This window comes from Cygnus olor, chromosome 4 (genome assembly GCF_009769625.2).
Source record: "Cygnus olor isolate bCygOlo1 chromosome 4, bCygOlo1.pri.v2, whole genome shotgun sequence".
NCBI lineage: Eukaryota > Metazoa > Chordata > Aves > Anseriformes > Anatidae > Cygnus > Cygnus olor.
Genome location: NC_049172.1, coordinates 35,369,715 through 35,392,941, shown reverse-complemented (window position 1 = coordinate 35,392,941; position 23,227 = coordinate 35,369,715). Strand labels below are relative to the sequence as shown.

The following is a 23,227-nucleotide window of genomic DNA, read 5'->3' as shown; positions in this document are numbered from 1 at the left end:
GCCAATTCCTGCCCACTCCTCACCATGGGCTACTAAGTTTTCACCAATTTTAGCTGCCACTTATTACATAATAAGTTTGAATTTTCCCCTAGGGACACCTCACTTTGCGGCTAACATATTTAAACAACCTGTGGGTTTGTTCCTAGCCAAAATACCAGAGAAGGGCAACGAAGCTGGTGAGGGGTCTGGAGAACAAGTATTATGAGGAGCGGCTGAGGGAGCTGGGGTTGTTTAGCCTGGAAAAGAGGAGGCTCAGGGGCAACCTTATCGCACTCTACAGGTACCTTAAAGGAGGCTGTAGCGAGGTAGGGGTTGGTCTATTCTCCCACGTGCCTGGTGACAGGACGAGGGGGAATGGGCTAAAGTTGTGCCAGGGGAGGTTTAGGTTGGATATTAGGAAGAACTTCTTTACTGAAAGGGTTGTTAGGCATTGGAATGGGCTGCCCAGGGAAGTGGTTGAGTCACCATCCCTGGAGGTCTTTAAAAGACGTTTAGATGTAGAGCTTAGTGATATGGTTTAGTGGAGGACTTGTTAGTGTTAGGTCAGAGGTTGGGGTCGGTGATCTTGGAGGTCTCTTCTGACCTAGATGATTCCGTGGTTCTGTGAAAGTACGTATTTCTTTAACAGCACATGCTATCATTGAATCATATTTTTAATTCTTGCATAATTTCACTTAGTGTGTTAATGTGACTGTAATCTTGAACAAATTAGACATTAGCATTGTCTCTTAGAGTTTGACTTTTTTTAAAAATTCATCTCTAGGAGGCATTGAGAGGGTAGAAATACCAAACTGAAATTTTGTTCAAGAAATTCAGGCTTGACAGAAGACTGAATCACAACACTTCATCTTACATTGGTCCATGTCTTAAAATCCAGTTGCCACCCTGTTCTTCCCTCAAGCACTGCATGTAGCATGCAGTTTCTTTTAAGTTTCAGTTTTTGTAGAAAAAAACAGAAAAATACAATTCTTAAAACCATGTGTGAATACTTGATCAGAGGAGAACAGTCATTTTCACCCAAAGGCCTTTTTTTGTATCATGGACACTAGAAATCAGACCTATAGGTGTAATTTTTCAGATATATGTTACATTGCTGCATGAAAATATCTTACACTTGTAGTATCAGGTCACATTTGCAAGAGAGAGACACATCTGCATACCCAAGGCAGAATTATGCAATGCCATTTGCACTACAGCTTTATAGATAACAATGGACTGCACTTACCTGGCTGTAGTTCTGATGGCGTTATCTTTATTGTGATTGTGCTCTTTGCTCACCTTTTCTGCAGAGGAACATACATTATTATTATTATTTTGTGATTAGCATGTATCATATTTTCCCTATCAAGTTCTATCCAGTAGCACTATTTTAATGCTTTCTGATAACAGCGTTATCCAGAGTAACTTAGGGCAATTGATTACAACATGATTAGAGAATAGGCACTTTTTAAAAAACTCACACCAATTTTTCTTACCTTCGTATTTCAGTGCTAGTGCTCCACGTACAGTGTGCACTACAAGCATTCATTAAACAGTGCTAAAATCATTGCATTTATGTAGTAGCTGAGGTTCACCTTCATTATGAAATGGACAGAACATTCCCAGGAACACTGTGCTGCAGCCGCTGCCCATTTATGCTGGGAACTACCATCTATAGGTTTCGCTATACTCCCAAGCCCTGATCAACCAGTTGTCACTAATTATTTAATTAGCTTTCAAAAATACAGGAGTTGAACTCTGGCTTTTCCAATTCAGTTCAAATATTATGAACCTGACCTGACTGTCACAGTGCTCTAAAGCATATGTTAACTATGGGGAACATTTGGCAAGACTTCTGCATTTCAAATGTGAGGGTAGAAGGGCTCTAATTCCTATCATGTTCCAGTTTTTAGTAATCTCACACATTCATAACACCTTGATGGTTATACACAGTCTCTTTTTGTTCTTTAAATTCCATCAACTATTTCCACTGCTTTTACCTGATAACTGGAAGAGCAGCTCAGATGCCATCTTCACTGATATATCTTGGCTGAATAGATTTCTTTCTGGGAGCACACGACCTTCTGGTGCCTTCTGTATGTGTTCACTAATGTCTCGCCCTAATAAAGTGCTGTAGCCAACATTTTGGCTAGGTTGGCTGGGTGACACTGAAGCCTGTGAATCGTGAATGTCAACTTCCATTGGTTCTTCTTTTATTTTTACCATCTGGGTTTCCTTGTAACTCTCAGCTGCAAATATGTATTAAAAGAAAAAAAAATAATTAGGTTACAATTTTTCAGAGCACTCAAAGCAGGAATCACAATTACAAACTTATAATTTGTACACCACATCACTGCAAAATGGTAAGGGAAGCGAGCAGCTGACTGCTATAATATTCTTCTAGGGTTTGTAAATAGAAGAAATTTCTCAAAAATATTTTTAAACTAGAGTACAGAAAATAGTACATAGTTGTAAATACAAGAATTACATCACTTTCTATGAACACTGAGTGATCATATCCCAGTTAGTGAAGCTTTGCTTCTCTTTATTAGCTGAAGTTACAACAACAAACCAGCTCTTCAAAGGCAGGCACTGAAGCTGTCTTCCAAACTCTCCATTACTCTTTATCAGCAGAAGTACCAGCACAGACAGTTAGAAATATCGGTATGGGGATAGAAGAAGAAACCTGATCTGCTCCTCTTCTGCTCTCTTGATGACAGGAGTATTGTGGGGCCCGCGCTTTTCTAAAGTGTGTTTTTCTAGCAATCACTGATATTCCCTCATATATTACAACACCCAATAACCTTAATCACTAGCTTCCATATGTCCATATCCTTCCCTCTCTGCCTTGTTCTTCTCCAGTGTGCTAAGTCTAATGAACAAAACCATAGTCTAGAAGCCAATTTGTAGTTCACAATCTATACTTGATATTCCCCAGGTGCTGCTGAATGCTCTGATTTGGTTGCAAGGTGATTATTTTTTCTTCAGAAGAAAGCTCCGAAATCTCAAAAATAAAGCTCCAATGTAACTTGCCTACTACAGCCCCAAATACTTATACAGCCTTCTTGATTCAGACTTTCTGCTGTGAAAAGAGAAGTTGAAGACCTGTGTAATTTACTCTCAGTTTAGTTTCAGAGACAAATAATGATTTTTTTCTAATGAACTTCTTTCAGAGTATTCCTGAAAGGACATGGATATCATGGCAGAACTCCCCAGCCAGGTGTTGCCTCTGCTGTCTGGGTGCTGATCAGACACTTGGGAAACAGGCAGCCTGAGAAGACAGGCAATATACCTGGGACAAAATAAATAAAGACAAGGAAATAAATAAATGCACGAACACAGTTGTATAGCAGAAGGGTCATCCAGGTGAGAAACCATTCCACCAAAATTGTATGATTCTGTTCAAAAAAATGTACAAGGGATTTATTATTTTTGCCTAAACCTGTATATGTACTTCTGCTACTAACCAAGATACTCAAAAGCTTATGGAAAATCTGCTTCTTTTTACTTATGAACAGCACATGCCCTAAAATGTAGCCTAGGTATCCTCCACAGCTGTAGTCAAGAGAAAGCACAAGTTTGAATTGCTCAGACTTCATGAGCCAAAGGACAGAGAAGGCAAATCTAGCACCCAGGGAAAGAGGTCATGGGTAGGGACACACTGCCAGAGAAGCACAGAGCTTAAATGTTGAGTGGATTAAGACCTGAGAGAGCAACCTGGCCCTTGTCCAGACTAGGGGGACGTGATCAAATCTATGACCACAGGCCAGCACGTTAACTGGTGCGGACAATCTGGCCATCCCCACACCATCAGGTCACTGATGAAGGCACTCTGTACTACGAGTTTCACCACTTGGAAGGTTCCTTTTCAGATGTCTAATTTTACTACTCATAAGGATTTGATACTAAAAATAAATAAACGGACACCAGTTTGTAAGAAAAAAACCTAACAAATACAAACAATATTTTCTATTAAATTTGTGTCAGAGAAAAAAGTGGGGAAAAAAAACACACTAGCTTCACTTGAGAAATTAATCTGTTGCTTCTCTCTGCCTTTTCCCTCTTCTCTAACTCACATATTAATATGTCAGCATCACAGATTTTACTCTAAGTATGAATGTTTCTATTTACCCAACATTACGATGACACGTGGAGGCACCAAAACATGGTTTGGTCATCTCTGATAATGCCCTCAAGCTAGTCAACTGATTGGTGCCATCTTGTAGCCTCCAGCCAAGATGATCAGAATCCCTTCAGCATGCAGGTATACACCTTCTCCATAAAATTGAACTGATGTTTTCCACTGAGTCCTTTTTCATTCCCCTGGCTTCTCCCTCTCCCCACATTCCTGTTGTCCTTAAGTGGAGAAAAAGTGGCTTTGCTGCTTGCAGCTCTTAAAATAAGAAAAATCGAAGCCAGGAGATAAAAGCTACTTGGATATGCTCCAGGAATGATTTACATGAAGTGCTTTCAGTCTTTTCTTATGACATTTCTTGACCTTTACAAGAAACATATAAACATTGATAAAAATCTTTACCATCTATGATCCACCAGATACACTTCAGACTCTGGAAATTTTCAACTGAAGATGAGTTAGAAATATTATTATATAATGCCTTTTTCCCCCCTGTTAAACAGACTTTTTTCTTTTTTCCTTTTTTTCCCAAGCTTCCATTAGCCTCTTATTATAAAGCCACAGAACATTGTATCTGTGTTGAAAAGTGCAAAAATAGTATGCTGTGCATTGAAACTGAACACAGAATGGCAAAGGAACGCATCAGGTAACACCGTCAATCAAAAGCTCAGGTAACTCCACAAACAAATGAGTTCTTCAGATGTCTGACAGACTGAGCTCTGTACCCAGCTGCCAAATTTAGGTTCAGAGTCAAGCTGACCTTTGCTGCTCTTTCTGCTTTTAAAATATTCTTTCTATTTCTGTTCTTGCCCCACACAGTTTAATTCCCTGTCCTGCAAATGCTTTTCAATCAGACAGACTGATACAACCCCAACTAAGGCAAGAGTTGAGCAATACCAATGACCTTCTCTCCTTCACAATCAGCCAACATTCAAATTGCCCTAACTAAATTCACATATTTGATAATTTCCTTTGACCTTTATCATCCCAGCTGCACCCTTTTGACCTTGCAGAACGTCCCTACCACATGTGAGTCCTGTCATAGTCCAATTCCCAAAAGCAAGCACATGCAGATGACAGGGAGGGTGATAATGATAATTTTACAAAGCTAACCAAAGGGAAATACAGCCTGTCCCATGAGCAACAACCACACCACAAGCTGCAGGCAGAGAACCCACATGTGCTAGATCTTTTGCTGAAGAAAGGACCAGAATAAAGGTTATGGCCACGCACATCTCACAGTACAGACTGTCGAACTGTAACTTCTTGAAGATTATTTTCCCTTCTGTTCGTTTGTGCTGTAAGGAGACAGCCCTTATTTCCTTACATAGGTATCTCACGTGGTCATGGTGTAGCTGAAGCTTTTAAAGTACACTGAAAGGTCTCTAGGTTCAAATAATTAAAATCATGATAGCTTTGGCTTTTTTCCCACTTCTGCATTTCTCCTTGAGTAGATGGACTAGGTTAAATAAACGACAATGTATCAGAATACAAAGTTAGTATATGACAGTCATTTCCTTCATCCCAGATTTTTATAAAAGTACAGACATCTAATTCCTAACAAAAATCAGGGGATAACAATTCAAATAGCTTTAAAATATCTGGACCGTGATCTGGTCTGCTATTCATTTAAACATGGTCTGCTATTCATTTAAAACTAACCTGGATGAAGGTCAGAACAACAGTACAGCAGTGAACATCGCTTCTCTGGCAGATGATCAACTAAATGACCTAATACACCTTTTTTTTTTCTCCCTACTGTTAATTTTGTCATACAGAAGCAGCTTAACAAAATTAGAGAAAATTATTGTATACATGGATGTGCTATCATTAAGCCACAGAGATGCTCTTTACAGAGCAGTCTACGTTTAAGGATCTGATTTAGAAAACCCTCAATGAACTTCACCCTATTCACATCAAGTGAGACAATTTTCCACATCAGATATGCAAAAATGCAGTATTTCATAGTCCTGTTCCAGGAGGAAGTAATTTTTTCCACAGCTTTCAAGTTCTCTGGCATTCACAAGTGCAAGGAATTGCTAAATAGTGGCACTTGTTTAAAATAAAACAAAACAAAACAACCAAACAAGAAAGCACAGAACAATACTTGTGCTACCTAAAAGCTCAGGGTATGGCATTCAGCCCTGAAGGCGTGACAATGTCACCTCAGGTATGTGTGGCTATGAAATTTACCCTTAGACAATGCCTCTCTGTAGCCTCAGACCGAGATTGCCAAGTTTTAGAAAGCTCATTCAAGCTACTTCAGTCAGAAAGCTGGGACTACCACAGTCCAACACCTGTAACAGACATATGAAAACGGAAACAGGGACAAACAGAAAAATCATCTTTCCAAAGCAACCCACCACAAACTATATGATTTCATTGCTTCAGCATCATCTTAAAATAGATGGGATTCTAATTCATAAATCCTCAGCTCACGGAAAACAATGCAAAAAATGGCACGTAAAGTAAGTGACAACAGAAACACTGGAGTTCCTTATACATGTTCTGAAAGCATTAATAAGAAGTTAGCAATGTCAAGACAAAAACAACACATTTTTACATTAAAAAGGAGGATAAAAAGAAGCACAACAAACTAGTAGACTTAAATACACTCATTGCAAATAGAGATACAAGGAAAAGATTTCACTTTTTGCTGGAATTGCAGTTCCAGTTATCTTAAAACCAAATACACATCCTACAACGGTAAAAAGAAAACAAAACAACAACAACAACAACAACAAAAACTATTGGCTCTTGTTTGACACTTCTCAATTCTAGACTTCCAGAGTACTTTAGAAGATGTGTTAACATAGTACTTATCTTACAAAACAAGAAACAGAAATGGCAAACTTTAAAATACGCACCTGCTCAAGTTATGAGCATTGCTGTTCATTTGCAAGCGTGCATTTGCTGCACTGACATAAACCAATATGCATGATGAAACCTAGTAATAATACACCCCGACTCAAGATACACTTGCAAAAGCATACTTTCCAACTCCTAAGCATTTTGCGTAGATTCAGTGTGCCTCCCAGTTGCAGAAGCAGGTCTAGAACTAAGGAGGGACAGAGGAGGACACTGACTGCTGCCAAACCTGCACTGCCAGGCAGATGTTGTCAGGGTATTTCCAGCCATCCTGGTCACTTGGTGTACAAACTGACAAACCACACGTCATGAAGAGGCTTCAACATACATCATTTCCCTGTGCCCCTGGGAACACAATAACCAGGGAGGAGCTGCAGTGCATTTCAGTAAGTTCTCCGGTTTGGACAAATGGGACCAGACCTGTGGGATAAAATGCTGAGTGCACCTGACTGCAGGATACCTACAACCAGCGAGCCCCTGGCACTACATCTGACCTAGTAAGATCACATTTCCCCCATGCAAAAGGCAATAGTTAGGTTTATTTGTATACAAATACTGTTTTGTACTCAAAAACGTGGACAAATAGCATTAGTCATTTCCTCCAAGTACTGTTCCTGACAACAGTATTTTTATTTCTGTCTAGAGGTTGGTCGGCCTAACCACAGTCTCCTAAAAGATTATAGAACAAATCCTCCGGGAAGCCACTTCCAAACCTGTGAAAGACAGGACTGTGTCTGGGAAAAGCTAGCATTGATTTACCAATGGCAAATCGCACCTGATAAACCTGGTCGCCTCCTGTGATGAAATGACTGGCTGTGAGGACAAAGGGAGAACAACAGATTTTGTTACCTTAACTTTGACTAGGCCTTTAGCATCATCATTAATAAATACCTGTATCAGAAAACCGGTAACGTGTGGACTGGATAAGCGGACTACAAGATGGGTGGAAACGGAAACATGGCTGGATCTCAGGGCTCAATGGGTTGCGGTCAATGACACAAAGTCTAACTGGCAGCCAGAGTCCTGCAGAGTGAATAGTGGGCCTGACTCTCCTCAATGTCTTGATTAACGGCTTGGATGATGCACAGGAGCACACTTCTAGCAAGCTCATAGGCAAACACAAACTGGGAGAGTGGTGGGTATGCTGGAGGGCAGCACTGCTCTTCAGAGGGACCTCAACAGGGAAGAGAAATGGGCTGACAGGAACCGCAGGAAGCTCAAAATAGGAAAACACTGAGAACTGCAATTAGAATAGCACAGCACATGATAACACAGGCTGGACAGTCACTAAATGGAGAGCTCTTTTGCCAAAAAGAACCTGGTGAACAAGTTGGACATGAGTCAGCAATGTGCCCTTATGCCAATGAAGGCCAACTGTATTCTGGGCTGCATTAGCAAACCTGTAGTCATTAGGTAGAGGAAGGTGATTCTTACCCTCTATTCTGCACTTATGAGACTGCATTTGGAGTACTGTGCCCAGTTTGGGGCTCCCCAGTACAGAATGGACACTGACATCCTTGAGTATGTTCAGTGGAGGGCTACCAAGATGGTTGGGGAGCAGCTGCAAAACCTAAGAGGAGAAGAGTGAAGAGAACTGGGTCTGTTCAGCCTTAAGAGAACAACACTACAGAGTCATTTTATTACTGTCTGTGACTCTAAGGAATAAAGAGAAGTTATAGGGAAGCTGGAGTTAGACTTCTCTCAGAAACGCAAAGAGACAGTCAACAGACACAAGTAGGAATGTGGGAAATTCTTTCCACATAAATGGAAGAAATTTTTCACCACCTGACTGGTCAAATACTGGCACACGTTCCCCAGGGATGCTTGGGCTCATCATTCTTGGACACATTCAAAACTTAACAAGACCCTGAGCAGCCTGGTATTGTTGGATCTGCCCTGAGAAAGGGTTTGGATTATGGAGGTCCTATCTGAACTTAATTATTCCACGAATCATCAGCACCAGATCACTTCTGCTGCACCTTTATCTAGCAGCGTTTTCAAAACCTCCAAGCAAGGGAAAGCTACAGCATCCTGGGAAACACTCGATCTAGTGCTGCACTGGAAACTTTTCTTAATGTCCAGGCTGAACCATTCAAGCTGCAGCTGGTAGCTGTTGCACCTCGTTTTACCATCTGCCATTACGCAGAAGAGTTTGACTCCACTGCTTTTCTAAGACAACTTCAAGTAGTTGCAGGCTGTGATTAGATCTGCCTTTAGTCTCTCCTTTGCCAGACTAAATAGGCCCAGTTTTCTCAATGCTTCCTCACAGGTCATAAGCCCTAGACCCTTAATTAGGTTAGCAGCCCTCCTCTAGACCCTCTACAAACTCTCAGCAGCCCTTTAAAACCACGGAGCCCCAAAACGGTACAGTATTCTCATGAAGACCTCATCCAGCTCTAAATACAGGGCACATGCTAAGCATGCTCTTCTAATGCAGCACAGTATGTTTTTCACCTTATTTGAGATGAAAGTCAAAAGCAAGTGCACAGAATTAATAAAAAACCACAAGCCATATAGCAAATACTGCTTTCACTGATAACAATAGCAGTCCAGCTATTTTCCATTCCTGAAATCTAGTGAAACATTTTAAATCATTCATACTTCTGATCATTTAATTTAAAACCTCAGCCTATCACCAGAATTCTGAGATGTTCATATTTGCTGAAATGAACATCAGCTTTACAAATCAACTTTATGAATCAACTTAGAAAAGAAAGTCTTTCCCATATGTCTTATAAATTGGACTCGTACTAGTTTTTGCAATCAAGCAGACAAGGGTAACTAGTGGGTCAACTTGTACCGACTTCAAAAGCTTTCAGTATGGAGAATTGGGCATTTTGTTATGCTAATTGTTCTGATTTGCTAGAAATAAACATGCCCTAAAACAGCTTAAATAAAACCTTAGAGGCAGGGAACAGTTGGTGAGCCCTGAAGGTTCTGCTACAGAGACACAACAAGTAACATCTGACGTTCCCTAGGGCACTGTGCTTGATGCTTTATTTTGCTACTATTTTTTCAAGCTGCTGTTTTATATAAGACAATGTCAATGAGCCTTGAATCAATGCAACATGATCCTGCATTAAAAAAAGAACAAAAAATTGGCTGATATTTGTTAGTGGAACTCAGAAATCCCATGCTATAGAATTTTTCAACTAAAGGCTCAGTTTCACAGAAATGCAAACCGAAAAAAAAAAAAAGAGAAAATTAAAGCAATAGACGAATTTGAAGTTGCAATATGCATCTGCTGTTCCTTCTGTTTGAGCAGTAGGAGTATAGTGCTTACTAGAAAGATCCTACTTGCAGAACACAGCCAACCCTTTAAATGTTCACAAAACATAAATCAAAAATAAATTGATGAGAAGTCTACATTTGCAGTGAATTGTTATTTTACAACATATCCCAATCTATGAAAGTCTCCCAGTTCAAGAAAACTCTAGTATAGCATTTCTGCGGCAAGCTGTGCCTTCACAAAGAGCCTGGCTCCAGTTCTCTTGCCCTAACAAGCTGACTCTCCAAATCCACAGGGGACTGCAAGAGGCCCTTCTGTAAGTACTGTGCACCTACAATCCCCCGACAGATTGAAAAAATTGACACGATCACTTAGTGTTGTGGCCACTCCTACCTGGCTGAACATCATCAAGGAACAGCAGTAAAGCTAAGGATCAGGGGCTTTGTTTGAACTCCTCAGGGATAATTTCCTAAAATAAATAAATTAATAAAAAACTAAACAAACCAAAAAACAACCAGAAGACCAAAAGAACCACATTTGAACCACAGATATGATTTCTTATTATTCCAAATGATGTAATCTTTTATATTAACATGGTTTTCATTAAATGTCAAGATTTCCCTGACATGAAATAAAGGAAGACAATAGCACTGTAGCACTAGCTTAAAGCTACAGTAGAACATCTACTGAACTTGAAAAGCTAGGCTCTGTTATGAGGTACTTGCTTTTCTGTAGACTTTTTTTGTTGTTGAAAGCTGTATCTTCTTCTATACTATAATTAAAATAAAGCTTCACTCTTAACAATGATTTTCACATTTTTGTTGGAAACACACACAAAAAACTGGGCTATCACACTTCAATCTGTTGATGTGACTTGCCACGGCATCTCTCCAGCTCCCCTCAAAGAAAGTCTTATTTTGGGTCAGACACTTCTCCGCTTACTTTTTCAGGCTTCTGCAGAAGCACCTGCTGCTGCCCAGAGCCTTCTAACGAGCCATTTAGAGACCAAGGAACAAAAGACTTCCCTGTATTTTCACTCCTGCCTCCATTATCAAGGCTCTCTAAGCAGGGATAAAAGTATGCGCCAGCTCCCCTGCAATCTAGGTACGGACGTGTCTTACAAAGTCCTGACAACAGCTGTCCCCAAAGACTGCAGCCGAGATCCAGACAAGCACTCCCCAGAACAGTCCACAAAGTTAGGAAAAGGAAATATACAGGAAGGCTAGTTTCTCTGCCACCCAATTCACCCCAAGAATGTAGTAATGTATGTTTTCTTCACCATATTAACAATAAACCAAAAGACCACCAACGCAACCCACTAAACCTGGAAGATTTTGTTACTGCTAAGGATAATAGCTTACCAGCTACAGACACCTTTTTGTTATTTCTATTTCATGTTGCTGAACATGAAAGCAAAAGCAGAAAGTTACCAAAGACTTAAATGAGGTAACTCTGACACCAACTGTCCAGACAACACAAGCATAGGTAGCACTACTATTTAACAAATTTTTAAAAATGATGTTCTCATTTAGTTTCTCTGGAAGTCTGTCCTCTTGTGACTGGAGTGGCTTTTGTACAAGCTAATTTAAAGCCTTTGCAGGAAGTCCTTCAGTATACTGTGCCCTGATACATGCTGAGTCATTTTTGGAATGGGAAGAGCACTGGCGTGTTCTGGCCTTCATCTTACATCTAGAATTGTACAATCCTTCTCTCTCCCCCTCCCCCTTTCTTTTCTTTTTCCCCTCACTTTTCTTAATAGAAGCTCTAACCCATGTGGTTTCAGTTAAACCTAAAATATAGTGTCAAACAAAATTAATTATGAAGAAATTAGTGTAAAAATTTTCAAGTAGATAAGGACTTAAAAAAAAATCAATCCACAACAAGCAGGTGTGCTGAAAGAGCTCTGAATTGTCATATAAATAGGTAATAATAAACAGAGTTGATCAAGGATGGCTTTGAAATCAATTGTATGCAACATTTTATTTCACAATCTTGGCACAAGAAATAAGTATGCACTAATTTCATCTGCTGATAACCCAAAATTACGATGCATTGTTTGTACTGGGAAATTGGTGTATTACAAGAAACACTGTGTGACCTGAGGACTGAAGTACTAATAAAACAAAGGAACTGAATAGTACAAAGGTCATGGATATGCTACTGATAACAAGGATATCTGCAATACATAGGGAATTGATCCACTGCAAGAAGAACAAAAAGACCTAGGTTACTGCACAAATGCAGAATGACTACAACTCACAAATAATATACAGATGAAATAAAGACAAATGGGATTCAGACAACATTTCTTGGAAAGACAGGAGCTTACTAATGTTATAGTTCAAGGCACGAGGGTAAAATATTTATAAAATGCTCATACCTGGAATAGATTTTATACACCTCCAACAATGCATTCCTTTTTGGACAAGAAGGGAAAGGAATACATGCTTCTGAAACACAATACATGCCCAAAACATATGAGCGGCATGATTACTGCAACAGAAAATGATCTTTTAAACAACATTGGCATGTGAATGCAAAATTTATTTTAAATTTCAGTCTCCTCTGAAACCTACCTTTCATCTTACAAGACTGAGTGTATAAAAATGACCAAAGATCACTGTGTGCATCACTTAGTTAAACATTTGGAAAATTAAATTAGCTGCTCCATAAAAGAGAACGGGTAAGAACGTAGAAAACTGGTTCAGGTGTATTTGAAATACATTATTTCAATTTATTTTAAGTGATTCCATGCAATGTTTAATAGGAATTTAAAATCTTGCATGCACAGCACCCTTCCCAGGCTGAGATGACAGCAATTTGCCCCACTCTACTAGTTCCTCAAATCTGTTTGGTTACCACTGTGTTGCATCTCAGTGAAAACTTAGTAATGGGCTGCACTCACAGCTCGCCTTTGTACATTTGTATAAGACATGGCAGTCATTTTACATTCTGTAAAACGTGGGTTGAAGGTCTGTACTTAAGCTGGAACTGCTAACCCACAAAGACCATTTCTTTCAAATGGGTGTTCCATTTGTTTTTAAACATCGGATCAGTTGTTACAGTTTTGTTTTGCCTATCTGGATGGAAATGAGTTCCACCTAGACATGCCCTAGATTGACATTAGCCTTCCTAGTTTGAATAATCCTTTAGAAGAAGCGTTCAAAATGTGAGGTCTTGATTAGTTATCAAGCTTATGAATTGTGAGGTAGAAGATCTGAATTCAAGTGGAACGCAGTGGAGAAAACTCATATAAAAGGGCATAATATCTTCAGATAAGGTCCAATTCCCCTGAAGTAATATCCAGGGTAAGGGCCTGACCTTAAGCACTGGCTGTCTGCTGCTACAAGCATGCAAGTGTCCTGACAGCTTTTTAGCTTTCAGAGAACAGAGAGAACCTTGTGCAGTAGAACTAAAATATAGACAGCTGTATGTGTGATTTTTTACCCATTTCTGTACATCTATATCCACAAAGACAACTAGTAAATGTTCTATTAATATTCTATTTCAATAAAATACGTTTATTCTTCAAAGTTCTTCCTAGTTTTAGAGTGATTTCTGACTGGCTGGCAAGTCTCTGCATTATATTCTCAAGGTACAGGTGATTTACAAATGAGTTTCTCTTACAGTATCTACCAGCCCAAACTAGGGTCCAGAGCCAGAAAGGCTTTCCACTAAACTGCACTAGCTCAATTAAGAGCCAGCACAACAGCATATCTGTTTGGGAAAAGAGATTTTCCAGTGAAAAATATAAGCGAATGCATCCCTTCACATGAAAGGAGACTGTAAGGTACATGTCTAAATCCTAAGGCGCTTCCAAGAGGCTGCAACAGTCGGCAATATTATTGCTAGGGAATAACAGAAACACGTATGGCAGGAATGCAGAAAGCAAAACACTATTTGTGTCAGAAATCCTTTGCCTAGTTTGTATGCAATCCAAGTTTTCTTAATTAGTAGTATGTAGAAGAAAGTGAAAATAACAAGGCAAGGATGTCAAGGATGTAATCCATTCAGTCTTTACCAAGACCATATAGAGTCCAGAAGGACCTGACTTAAACCCAATTATGCAATATATCAAGTCTGATAAGTGCACTTGACTGAAGATTTCCCACAGACATTAGAACATCCAGACATGTTCACTCCTTTCAATTTTTTTTCTTTTTTTTTTTTTTCCCTCTTACTGAAAGTATCAGGAAAAAGGAGGAAGTTTGTTCTGGTTTTCACTTTGTTCTGACAAAGTGGTATAGTTGTTTAAATGCTACATCACTAGAAACAAAGTGCACAACTGCTTAAAATAATCTGGGAAGTCAACAGCAATTTCAGAATATTTTACCAGATGAAGTAAACAAGTTAAAAACAAACAAACAAAAACCAAACAAACACTAAAGAAATTATTGATCTTAGATTTCCCTCTTACACTTGTCCTACATTAAACTGTATGTTAGCATTTTTCCTCTTTACACTTTCTGTTTTAGATGGTAATTCAGAAAAGTGCGAGTTGAAAGCAGCACAATAAATAAACTTGGTATAACCCCACCCACTGGCTGATTCAGGAATGTCAACTGCAGCAATACTGACTAAAACCTAAGTAAATCTTTACCATTCAATCCACTGATTAACCACTGTCAGCAAAAACTGTGCAATCACCAAGAAATCATAAATATATATATATATATATATATATATATATAAATAAAATACTAGTGTACTTCTTACTGGAACCTTTAGACACTGGGGTTTCCTAGCATAAGTGACTGAAGACTTGGTCAAGATTTTCCTACATGCCAGGTTTCACCCACCTGAATAGACATTTAAGTCACTAATGCTCTAATATAATGAAGTCTGTAATAGAACTATTTAAACACAGCCTGCTAGTACTGAATTCAACATTCACAATAAAGCACCCTAGTGTCTCTGAAGCACTTGAAAAATCATTATGTTACGGGGCTCTTTCTTTATGGAAATGTTTATATACATTTATATGAACCAAGAAAAATAAAGTCACTGGTTAACATTCATTAGGCCATAAAGTTCTGTTACGAGAACACCATACTCGAACCAAATACCAACAGCAACAGTGCACTTTAACAAGATGTTTATTATTTGAGAGCCCAAAAAATTGGGAAACGTCTTCTGTGATCAACTATTAATACTTGGGATGCATGTTTTGCACCATCAACAACACCAAGGCCTGAAAATCAATGATTCAAAATTCCTCTGTAAATTAAAATGCGCAGGTATGAACAGGAGTGAACTAATTACATGTTAGAATTCATGAGGGGAGATCCTAGTGAGCTGAAGTTTTACAGGTATAAACTTGAGCTCAAATTCAATTCTGACAGTATCCAATGAAGCCAATTAATTTCAGATAGATTTGGCAGGGATCTCAGAAATTGGTGAACTTGTGTTTCCAATGGCACTTCTTGTTTGACCCCTCCACTCCCCCCAAAAAAGTCTTGTCCAGTTTTGGAGAAGATTTAAAAGCTAGCTGATCCAGTTTAAGTGGGAAAGTATGAATCCTAGGCTCCCAGACCAATTTTTGTTTCTCACTACTAAAAATTTAAGTGTATTAGAAGTTCAAATCCGTTTCATCATTCACTTAAATCCTGTTCCCAGCAGGGAGAACTCAAACTTTTTACTTTCCCTAAAGTTAAACATCAACTCTGACAGCTAGACAAAGCATAATTAGCAGAACATACATTTTATTTGGCTCCCTCCAGACCTAACAGTACTTATGTGTATACACATGCATACTGTCCAACTGTCTGAAAGGCAACGTAGGCAAATTCAAGTGTTCAACAGAAGTACGACAGCTCAGTTTACTTTTTTTCTTAAAAAAAAAAAAAAAAGCCTCTTACAATTTTGAATACAATATATTGTCAGGAAAAAAAATAAAAAGCTTTAAAAGCATTTTTAAAGCTATATCAGGTACAGGTCAGTATAGATATATTTTTATGATCTTAATGAAATGACACAGATATGAATAAATTGATATAAAAATGTTTTGGTACATTTAAAAAATAACAGTATCTAAAAGCTTTAAGGTTTCATTTCTTTTGACTTATTCCATAGTCATTAATTTGAAGACCACTGAAATTTGTGCAGAACACAGATAATTAGATAATATGGTGACAGAACAAACTGAGATGTCTTATGTATATGAACTTGTGTGGCTAGACATTTTCATTTGTTCCTTTACTTGCTACTAAAGCTTCGTTCCCTCCTTCTGCAAGGTAACCTTGTTAGCATACTTGAAAAAATATTAAGCTGAATATTATTAAATTAAATATCTACCTGAGAGCTTCATGAGGAGCTCAGATGCTGCCTTGACTGACATGTCCTGCCTCATCACATTTGTCTGCGGTTCTTGTGGTTTGAGTTTCTCCTCAGGGACATTGGGAGCTGAGGCTTCGGATTCGTGGCTGAACACATAGCTGGACTGAGACAAGGTTGAACTTGCAGCTTCTTCATCCTTAGGCTCATCTTTCACTTTAAACTTTGGAGTCAAGGGCTCTTTTTGATTTGCAGCTGTCAAGAGAAGGAAAAAGGTAGACTTAATGAGGTGTGTAATATAGAATCATAGAGCAGCTAGTAACAGTAAGAAACCACAACCTGAAAAATGATAGAGCAGGTACTGGAAGCAAGAATGTCAAACAGTATTCAAAGATTCTTCAAGAGGTAAACAAGCATCTGCTTCTTCCGTACCAAAGGACAGTTTTGAATCACAAAAACTATCTAACCAGAGCTCAGGAAAACATCCTACTTCTCTTTCTTCTTTTGTCCCTACTCCAACTACAAGGCATCCCACAAAATGGTTTGCATGTCTTCCATACGTTTGATGGAAGTTTATAATACCATGTCACATAAGGGCAGATTGGGCAAAGTCCATGTTCACTACTACATAGTGAATTCTTAAGACCATGAAAAAGAGGCAAGAGGTGAAGAGTAGAAAGATTGGAAAACTAAGAGGGGTGTACATAGATAAACTGCAAATTCCTATGTCCTAAAAGTTGGTATTAGTTAAGAAAGAGAACAAAGGGATTTTTCTTAGATAACTCTGCATTAGTAGGTGTTATTAGAGCACTGTTTCAGGTTCTATATCCATAAAAAAAAGAAAAGCAAGTATAAAATAATCCTTTCAAATACCCCACATAAGCTGCTACACAGCCTCAGAGCAGGACACAGAAACTTTGGGGCTGTTTAAAACCTGCACCCTGAACTCTGCTGTTCTTGAATAGTCTTTCAGATACTACTAGACAGCAATGGATCCTTTGTGATACATTTAGTTGAAGGGATAAAACCAAGAACACTTCTTAAACAATACTTCCAAAACCATGCAATATAATTTCATCAACAGACTGCATGACTAACAGGAGGCTAAAGAAATCAAACTATTTTTCATCAACTTTAATTCTTTAGTTTTGACCATGAAGAGATATTTCCTGTCAGTTGTTAGAGTTTTTCTTCTCGTTCAAAATTCCACTTTAAACACACAGTAACACATGGTAGATGACTCCTTCAGTGCCCCAAAGCTTGATGAGTTTACATCTTTCTCACCTCTTTAAACCTTTGTCTTCACAAATATGAAAGATCATCATCCCCATTTTGTTCTCTAAGCTCTCTCACCATTTACCTCACTACTTGTCTTTCCTCTCCCAGGTATTTTCCTCCTTCCATATGACATTCACCCGTCCACCCTCATGACTCTTACAGACGAGCTCAGCCCTTGTAAGAGGGAAGCATCACACAACACTTTTTACTGCACAGTAGGGCATTAGAAGTCAATATGCATTAACTGCTGTAGGGAGCTGTTTGTTTTACAAACACATGGCAAGAACAGTAAAAGCTGAGGAAATGGCATACTAGAGGGACAGTAACATTCAATTGAAGGTGCAGGATACTGACAGGTCAAATCAACACACATTCTGGGAAAGTTCACTGGCTTAAGCCCTTGGTCTACTTCCTCCTCCACTTCACTGCTTCCTACCAACTCTCTGGCTCCTCACTTTCCTGGCTTATTTCCCAAGATACTCTCCTTCTCAATTGTTCCTCCAAAATCTGACTCCTGGAACATGTGAATTTCTGCAGGCCACTGAAGTGCTCACCATCTCCCAGAGACCTCAGTCCCAAAGTATGGAGCACAATTGCCATCTTTCTTGCAAACAGTCAGTTCCATTTGCTTATGTGTTCATTTTCTTATGGTTCAGTGTCTTTTTTTTTTTCTTTTTCCCCGAAGCAACTGTTTTACCCTGTAACACAATATTTAAATCTCTCCCATTTATGTTCCAGACTTGTTTGATCAGGCTTCTGATGATCTATATTTTTGCCCTTGTTGGTTGGGAAGCCATTACCAATGGACAAGATTAAACGAAGTGGCACAAACTGTATACACATATTCAGCCCATACATACACATTGGGACTATTCACTATTTCAGAAATGAAATCAGTTTATACATGTAGTTTTTAGTATGGACTACAAGCACTTATGAACTAAGTGCTTTTATGAACTATAAGCGCTTTTACCGGTATTAGCAATTACTTTTTCCTTTTTTAAAAAAATAGCAAAAGCAGAAATATGAAACATTAAAGTATGTTTTAATTCACCAAAATACAGATTAGACTCCCAAACCAATCAACTTTACCAAGGTACTCACAAAAAAAACCCATCTGCCCTCTACATCGTCTTTCTAGCTCGATCTATTCTGGGGTTTGACCTGAGGTTGACCTTTTGGTTTTCACCAAAAAATAAAATAAAAGTCTTTCCCCCTTTAAAATAAGCCTCTCTAGCTGCTGCAGATATGAAAAAAGCCTCCACCAGGAGCAGAGTGCAACTGGTACAGAGATTTCTTCCTGAACTTTCAGAGAAAATTCTTTTGGAATGTGTTCATTTTAAGAATGCATTAATTCAAATTGTTCCAGAAAATAAAGGAAATATGAGTCTGAGCGAAGAGGTAAAGAAGACCCACTGAGAACAATCATTAACTTGTGCAGCCTGTTATGTTTCTGCCCATGAAATGAACCAAGTAGAGGAAGCATTATGGACCAGGTCAGCAGGCAACATTACCATATAAAATACAGAGGTGATACTGAACCGACATACATAGGTCAGCGTGTTTGCAAGCTTTCACCATAGTCCACCAAAAACCATGTTAAGATCAAAGCAAAAACATTTACACACAAGTAGAACCACCGTAACTAAATTTATACAATATCATAACCTTAAGCTACGAACTTTTATTCAGAATCAGGCCCTAGTCGGCAGGGACAGCGGCCTTATGGGATCCCCTGCCACCAGAAGGGGGAGTAACACAAGGATCAGTGTGGGCACTTCTGGAAGAAATTAGCATTTATTAAACCCTCTTTAACACAGAGCCAAAATTTGGGAGGCAATCTGACCCCACCAAGGGCAGTTGTCAAGTGGTACCTCTATGCCCTTCATCCCAGGGCTATTCTCCAGCTCTGCTGAGATGAAGTCAAACTCCAGTAGCTCAGAGAACCAACAAGTCAAGGTAGGCCATGCCAGAGCTTAAACCAAGGCACACCCAAAATGATTTTGAAAGGGCATCATTCCTATCCCACCTCTGGCTCTCCCCTTCTTTCCCTAGGCCACGTTAGCCCTCCTACTTTGGCAGCTTGGGCTATGAGCCACTGCTCTCTCACACTTTGAGCCACCACCCAGGATACCAATGCAAAACCTACCCTGACAACAAACCTACCAGCATAACATTAGTCATAGTCCAAATGAGCTCTTCATGATCTGTACACTCGTTTTGTCCCTGTATGTCTGTCAGACCTCACCTATGAGAAACATCAAATGTAGTCAAGGTCCAACAACCCAGAGAAGTCTTGATGATGGGCATTTGGCAATATCATGTGAGAGGAAAAAAGAAATCCAAGACTAATGTTCTTATCTATGTAGCTAGTTCTGACTACTCTAGTCACTTTGCTTTGGACCAAACAGTCCAAAGATAGAATTAATAAACTAGGAAAGAGGTAGATATTCGTTTTGTTAACTGTCAACACATTCCTTTAACTGACCACACTTTCCAAAAATCAAACATCTTAATCATAGACAAATCCCCAAAACCAGGTATATTTACCTCACTTTTCTTTCCCAGGAAAACAAAAACAAAATCAGACAACTACTAGGTCTGTTTCAACACTATTGCTTCAGTTAGTGGGGCTTTTGCTCTTCCTTGAAACATGTTAAAGCAGATTCCAGTGTAAATGAAACCTAAAGAGAAGGACTAATAAAAAAGGGGGGAAGTTGTCCGGTCTATCAGATCCATACATTAAAACTATAGACAAAAAAAAGTCATGATTTCTAACAAATGGATAATGGCCATTATGATGCATCCACTAGTTATATTAGGGAGAACAATAAACAGATCTAAGAAAAATAATTGCAAATTAGGGAAATAAAAGTTGACTTAGACCAATTAAAAACAAACAAACAAAACCCCCTAAGACTGAAAGATCTTTTTTAAAAAATGGAACTAGACAAGGACTAAAGAGAAGATGTTGAAGTCTATTAAAGTATTTTTGAACTACAGAATTATTACTCCCCAGAAGGAATAACATCTTCTATCTACATACGAAAATAGATACACGTACATATACTTAATTTGTAGTTAACTTACATTCATCCTGAATTGCAATGAGAACAGACTGAAGGATGTGTTGCCCGCAGACTGAATCCAAAAAAAGACAGCAATTTGATTTAGAAATACACAGTGAGGGAGGGGGGGAACAACACTGAAAACCCAACCAACAGGCAGCAGTCTCTGAAGCAGGGTTGATACTTCTACATTCATTCCATTCCATTCCATATCCTGAAAAAATAAATCAAAGAAGATTGCAAATTGCCAATTTTTATCTTCCTGGAAACTGGGATCATTTGATCCATTTGGCAAAAGTAGAAGATCAAAGTTTTAACACTTTTCTCAAACTGCCAAATGCCACAAGAAAAGCCTTGGGCATCTGCCACTAATCTGAAACGCTTTGATAAGAGCTGCTAACAGCATCAGTCCACTCACCGAGGATTTCTGAATGCTCAAAATGTTTTTAGTTGAGAAAGGAAAAATGGGCTGATTGCTTCAGCCAAGTTCAGTTACAAGTTACAAACAGCAAGGAGTTGGTCACCTTGTTTGTCTGAGCAAAGAACATGGGGGGGGGGGGAATCCACAACAAAAATGCCCCCACAAAAGAGGAGGCCATGACAAAAACCATCTACAGTGAGGGTCAGAAGAAGCAGTGCTGAAAATTTCTAATGCCACCATACACTGCTGCACCATCACAGAGATCCTCGACTACTGATAGAAAGATGAGAGAGAGCAGGGCACTCATGCCTGAGGGAAAAGTGAGGATAGATTCCCAAATGCATCGCAAATGGAGCTGATCTCCTTGAGAGCTTTTTGATTCTCTTCAGACCCGTCATGAAAGAGAACCATAGCATTACTTCTACCTCAGGAAGAAAGAACAGTATTTTAGCCAGATCCCACTGGAGCTAGTGCATCTGAACGATGCAGCGAGCCTTCTGTTCCGGGGAGGAGCTCTGAGCCACAGTGGTTTAAAGAAGCCAAGGACCTTCAAGAGCTTCAAAAGACATTTCCCTGAAGGTGGAAAACATCCTCCTGAAGGCGGACAACATCCTCCTGAAGGCATCTGTGGTCAATAAAGGTTCTGACGTGAGTCTTCTACTATTTTCACTCTAATAATTGAAATGCACAGGTAGGTATTGGCATTCTGCATGGAAACTACGGCTTATGTTTGAGGACACTCAAGAACTGAGTAAGGGGTACAAATGCTGCAGAAGAAGCCACCGGTGGTTTTTGCAAGAAGCATTTATACAACTGGAATCTGTTGGAGAATCTCCAGACTAAGATCCAATTGGGCTGATAAATCATGTTCAACTTATTATACACAGAGGCTGCCTACACCGTAAGTGGCCCAAAAGGAGAAATACTATTCTTCTAGCAGGACAATCCTGCTGGTCTCTCATTTCTTTTTAGTGCTTCCTGCCCTGGAGTACTGACCTGTCCAAGAGCACGTCATTTTACTTACCCTTCCTGGGAGTGCTAACTCAATTACATCTCATTTTCAAAGCCCTTTACTCTGCCCTCAGCCAAATAAACTAGCATACAGGGCTGCAAAGAAGAGGATGGGAAACTACTTATGGCTCAAGGACACTTGGCTTTAAAACACTCCTTTTTATCAAAGCAGTGGAATGGCAGAATAGATGATCATGAGAAGTATGATAGTGCCACGACTTGCCACCTCAGGGCTTCCAGAGACCACTTAAAATATATGGTCTTCCAAATTATCTTGCTTAAGTATGTTGAAACTGTGTAAGCAGTGGTCTAGAAAAGGTCGCTAATTATCTCGATCTTCTCTAAAGCTGTTTTGCATTTAAGGACCTGTAGTGGAGCAAAACGAGACACAACACTGGAGAGCGACCAGTCCTGTTACTCTCCTCTCAGAATTTTACAACATTCTAGTGCAACAGGAATGGAGGGATTTGGCAAATTGCTACAGCACCTGGAGGACCAGACATGCCCCCATACCCCAAGATGTCTGGTATACAGCCAACATCCCACCAGCTAAACAAAATTGTAACATCTGCTAAGACCATGTTCTCCTTTCTAGGTAAAAATCAAAATAACAGCAGCCTAGGTAAACTTCTGGGGAGCAGAAGAAAAGAAGGGGAACAGAGTAGGAGGAGCAAAGCAAAATTTGTTGCTTATAGGAAAGAATGATTTGGAGTATGGAAATTTCTTCTCTCTACACAGGAACAGAGAAAGAGAGATGTGCCACCAGAATGACCCTTATAGTTGTTTACGAAAATTAAACAAACAAACAAAACAAAACAAATAATCAGAGATGATTGAACTAACAATGTCCTCAATTCCTGTTTTGGATAGATCTGACAGAATGGCTCATGAGCTAGGACTTCTGCCCAGAGTAATGGTGTAATCAGGGAAGCAAGAGACATCAGTCTAACTGTTCCTAAATATAA

At 39.2% G+C, this 23,227-nt stretch overlaps 1 protein-coding gene across 10 annotated transcripts in view; it reads right to left on the bottom strand.

Annotated features, from left to right (window-relative positions):
• ZNF827 (zinc finger protein 827) overlaps positions 1-23,227 on the bottom strand; it is a 129,386-nt gene that overhangs the window by 36,308 nt on the left and 69,851 nt on the right. For all 10 annotated transcript variants that reach the window (XM_040554568.1, XM_040554561.1, XM_040554563.1 and 7 more), the window contains 3 exons: positions 16,506-16,739; positions 1,980-2,228; positions 1,226-1,283 (listed from right to left, as the gene is read on the bottom strand). In XM_040554568.1, coding sequence (XP_040410502.1) covers positions 1,226-1,283; positions 1,980-2,228; positions 16,506-16,739 — 541 coding nt within the window. The remainder of the gene's footprint in view (positions 1-1,225; positions 1,284-1,979; positions 2,229-16,505; positions 16,740-23,227) is intronic.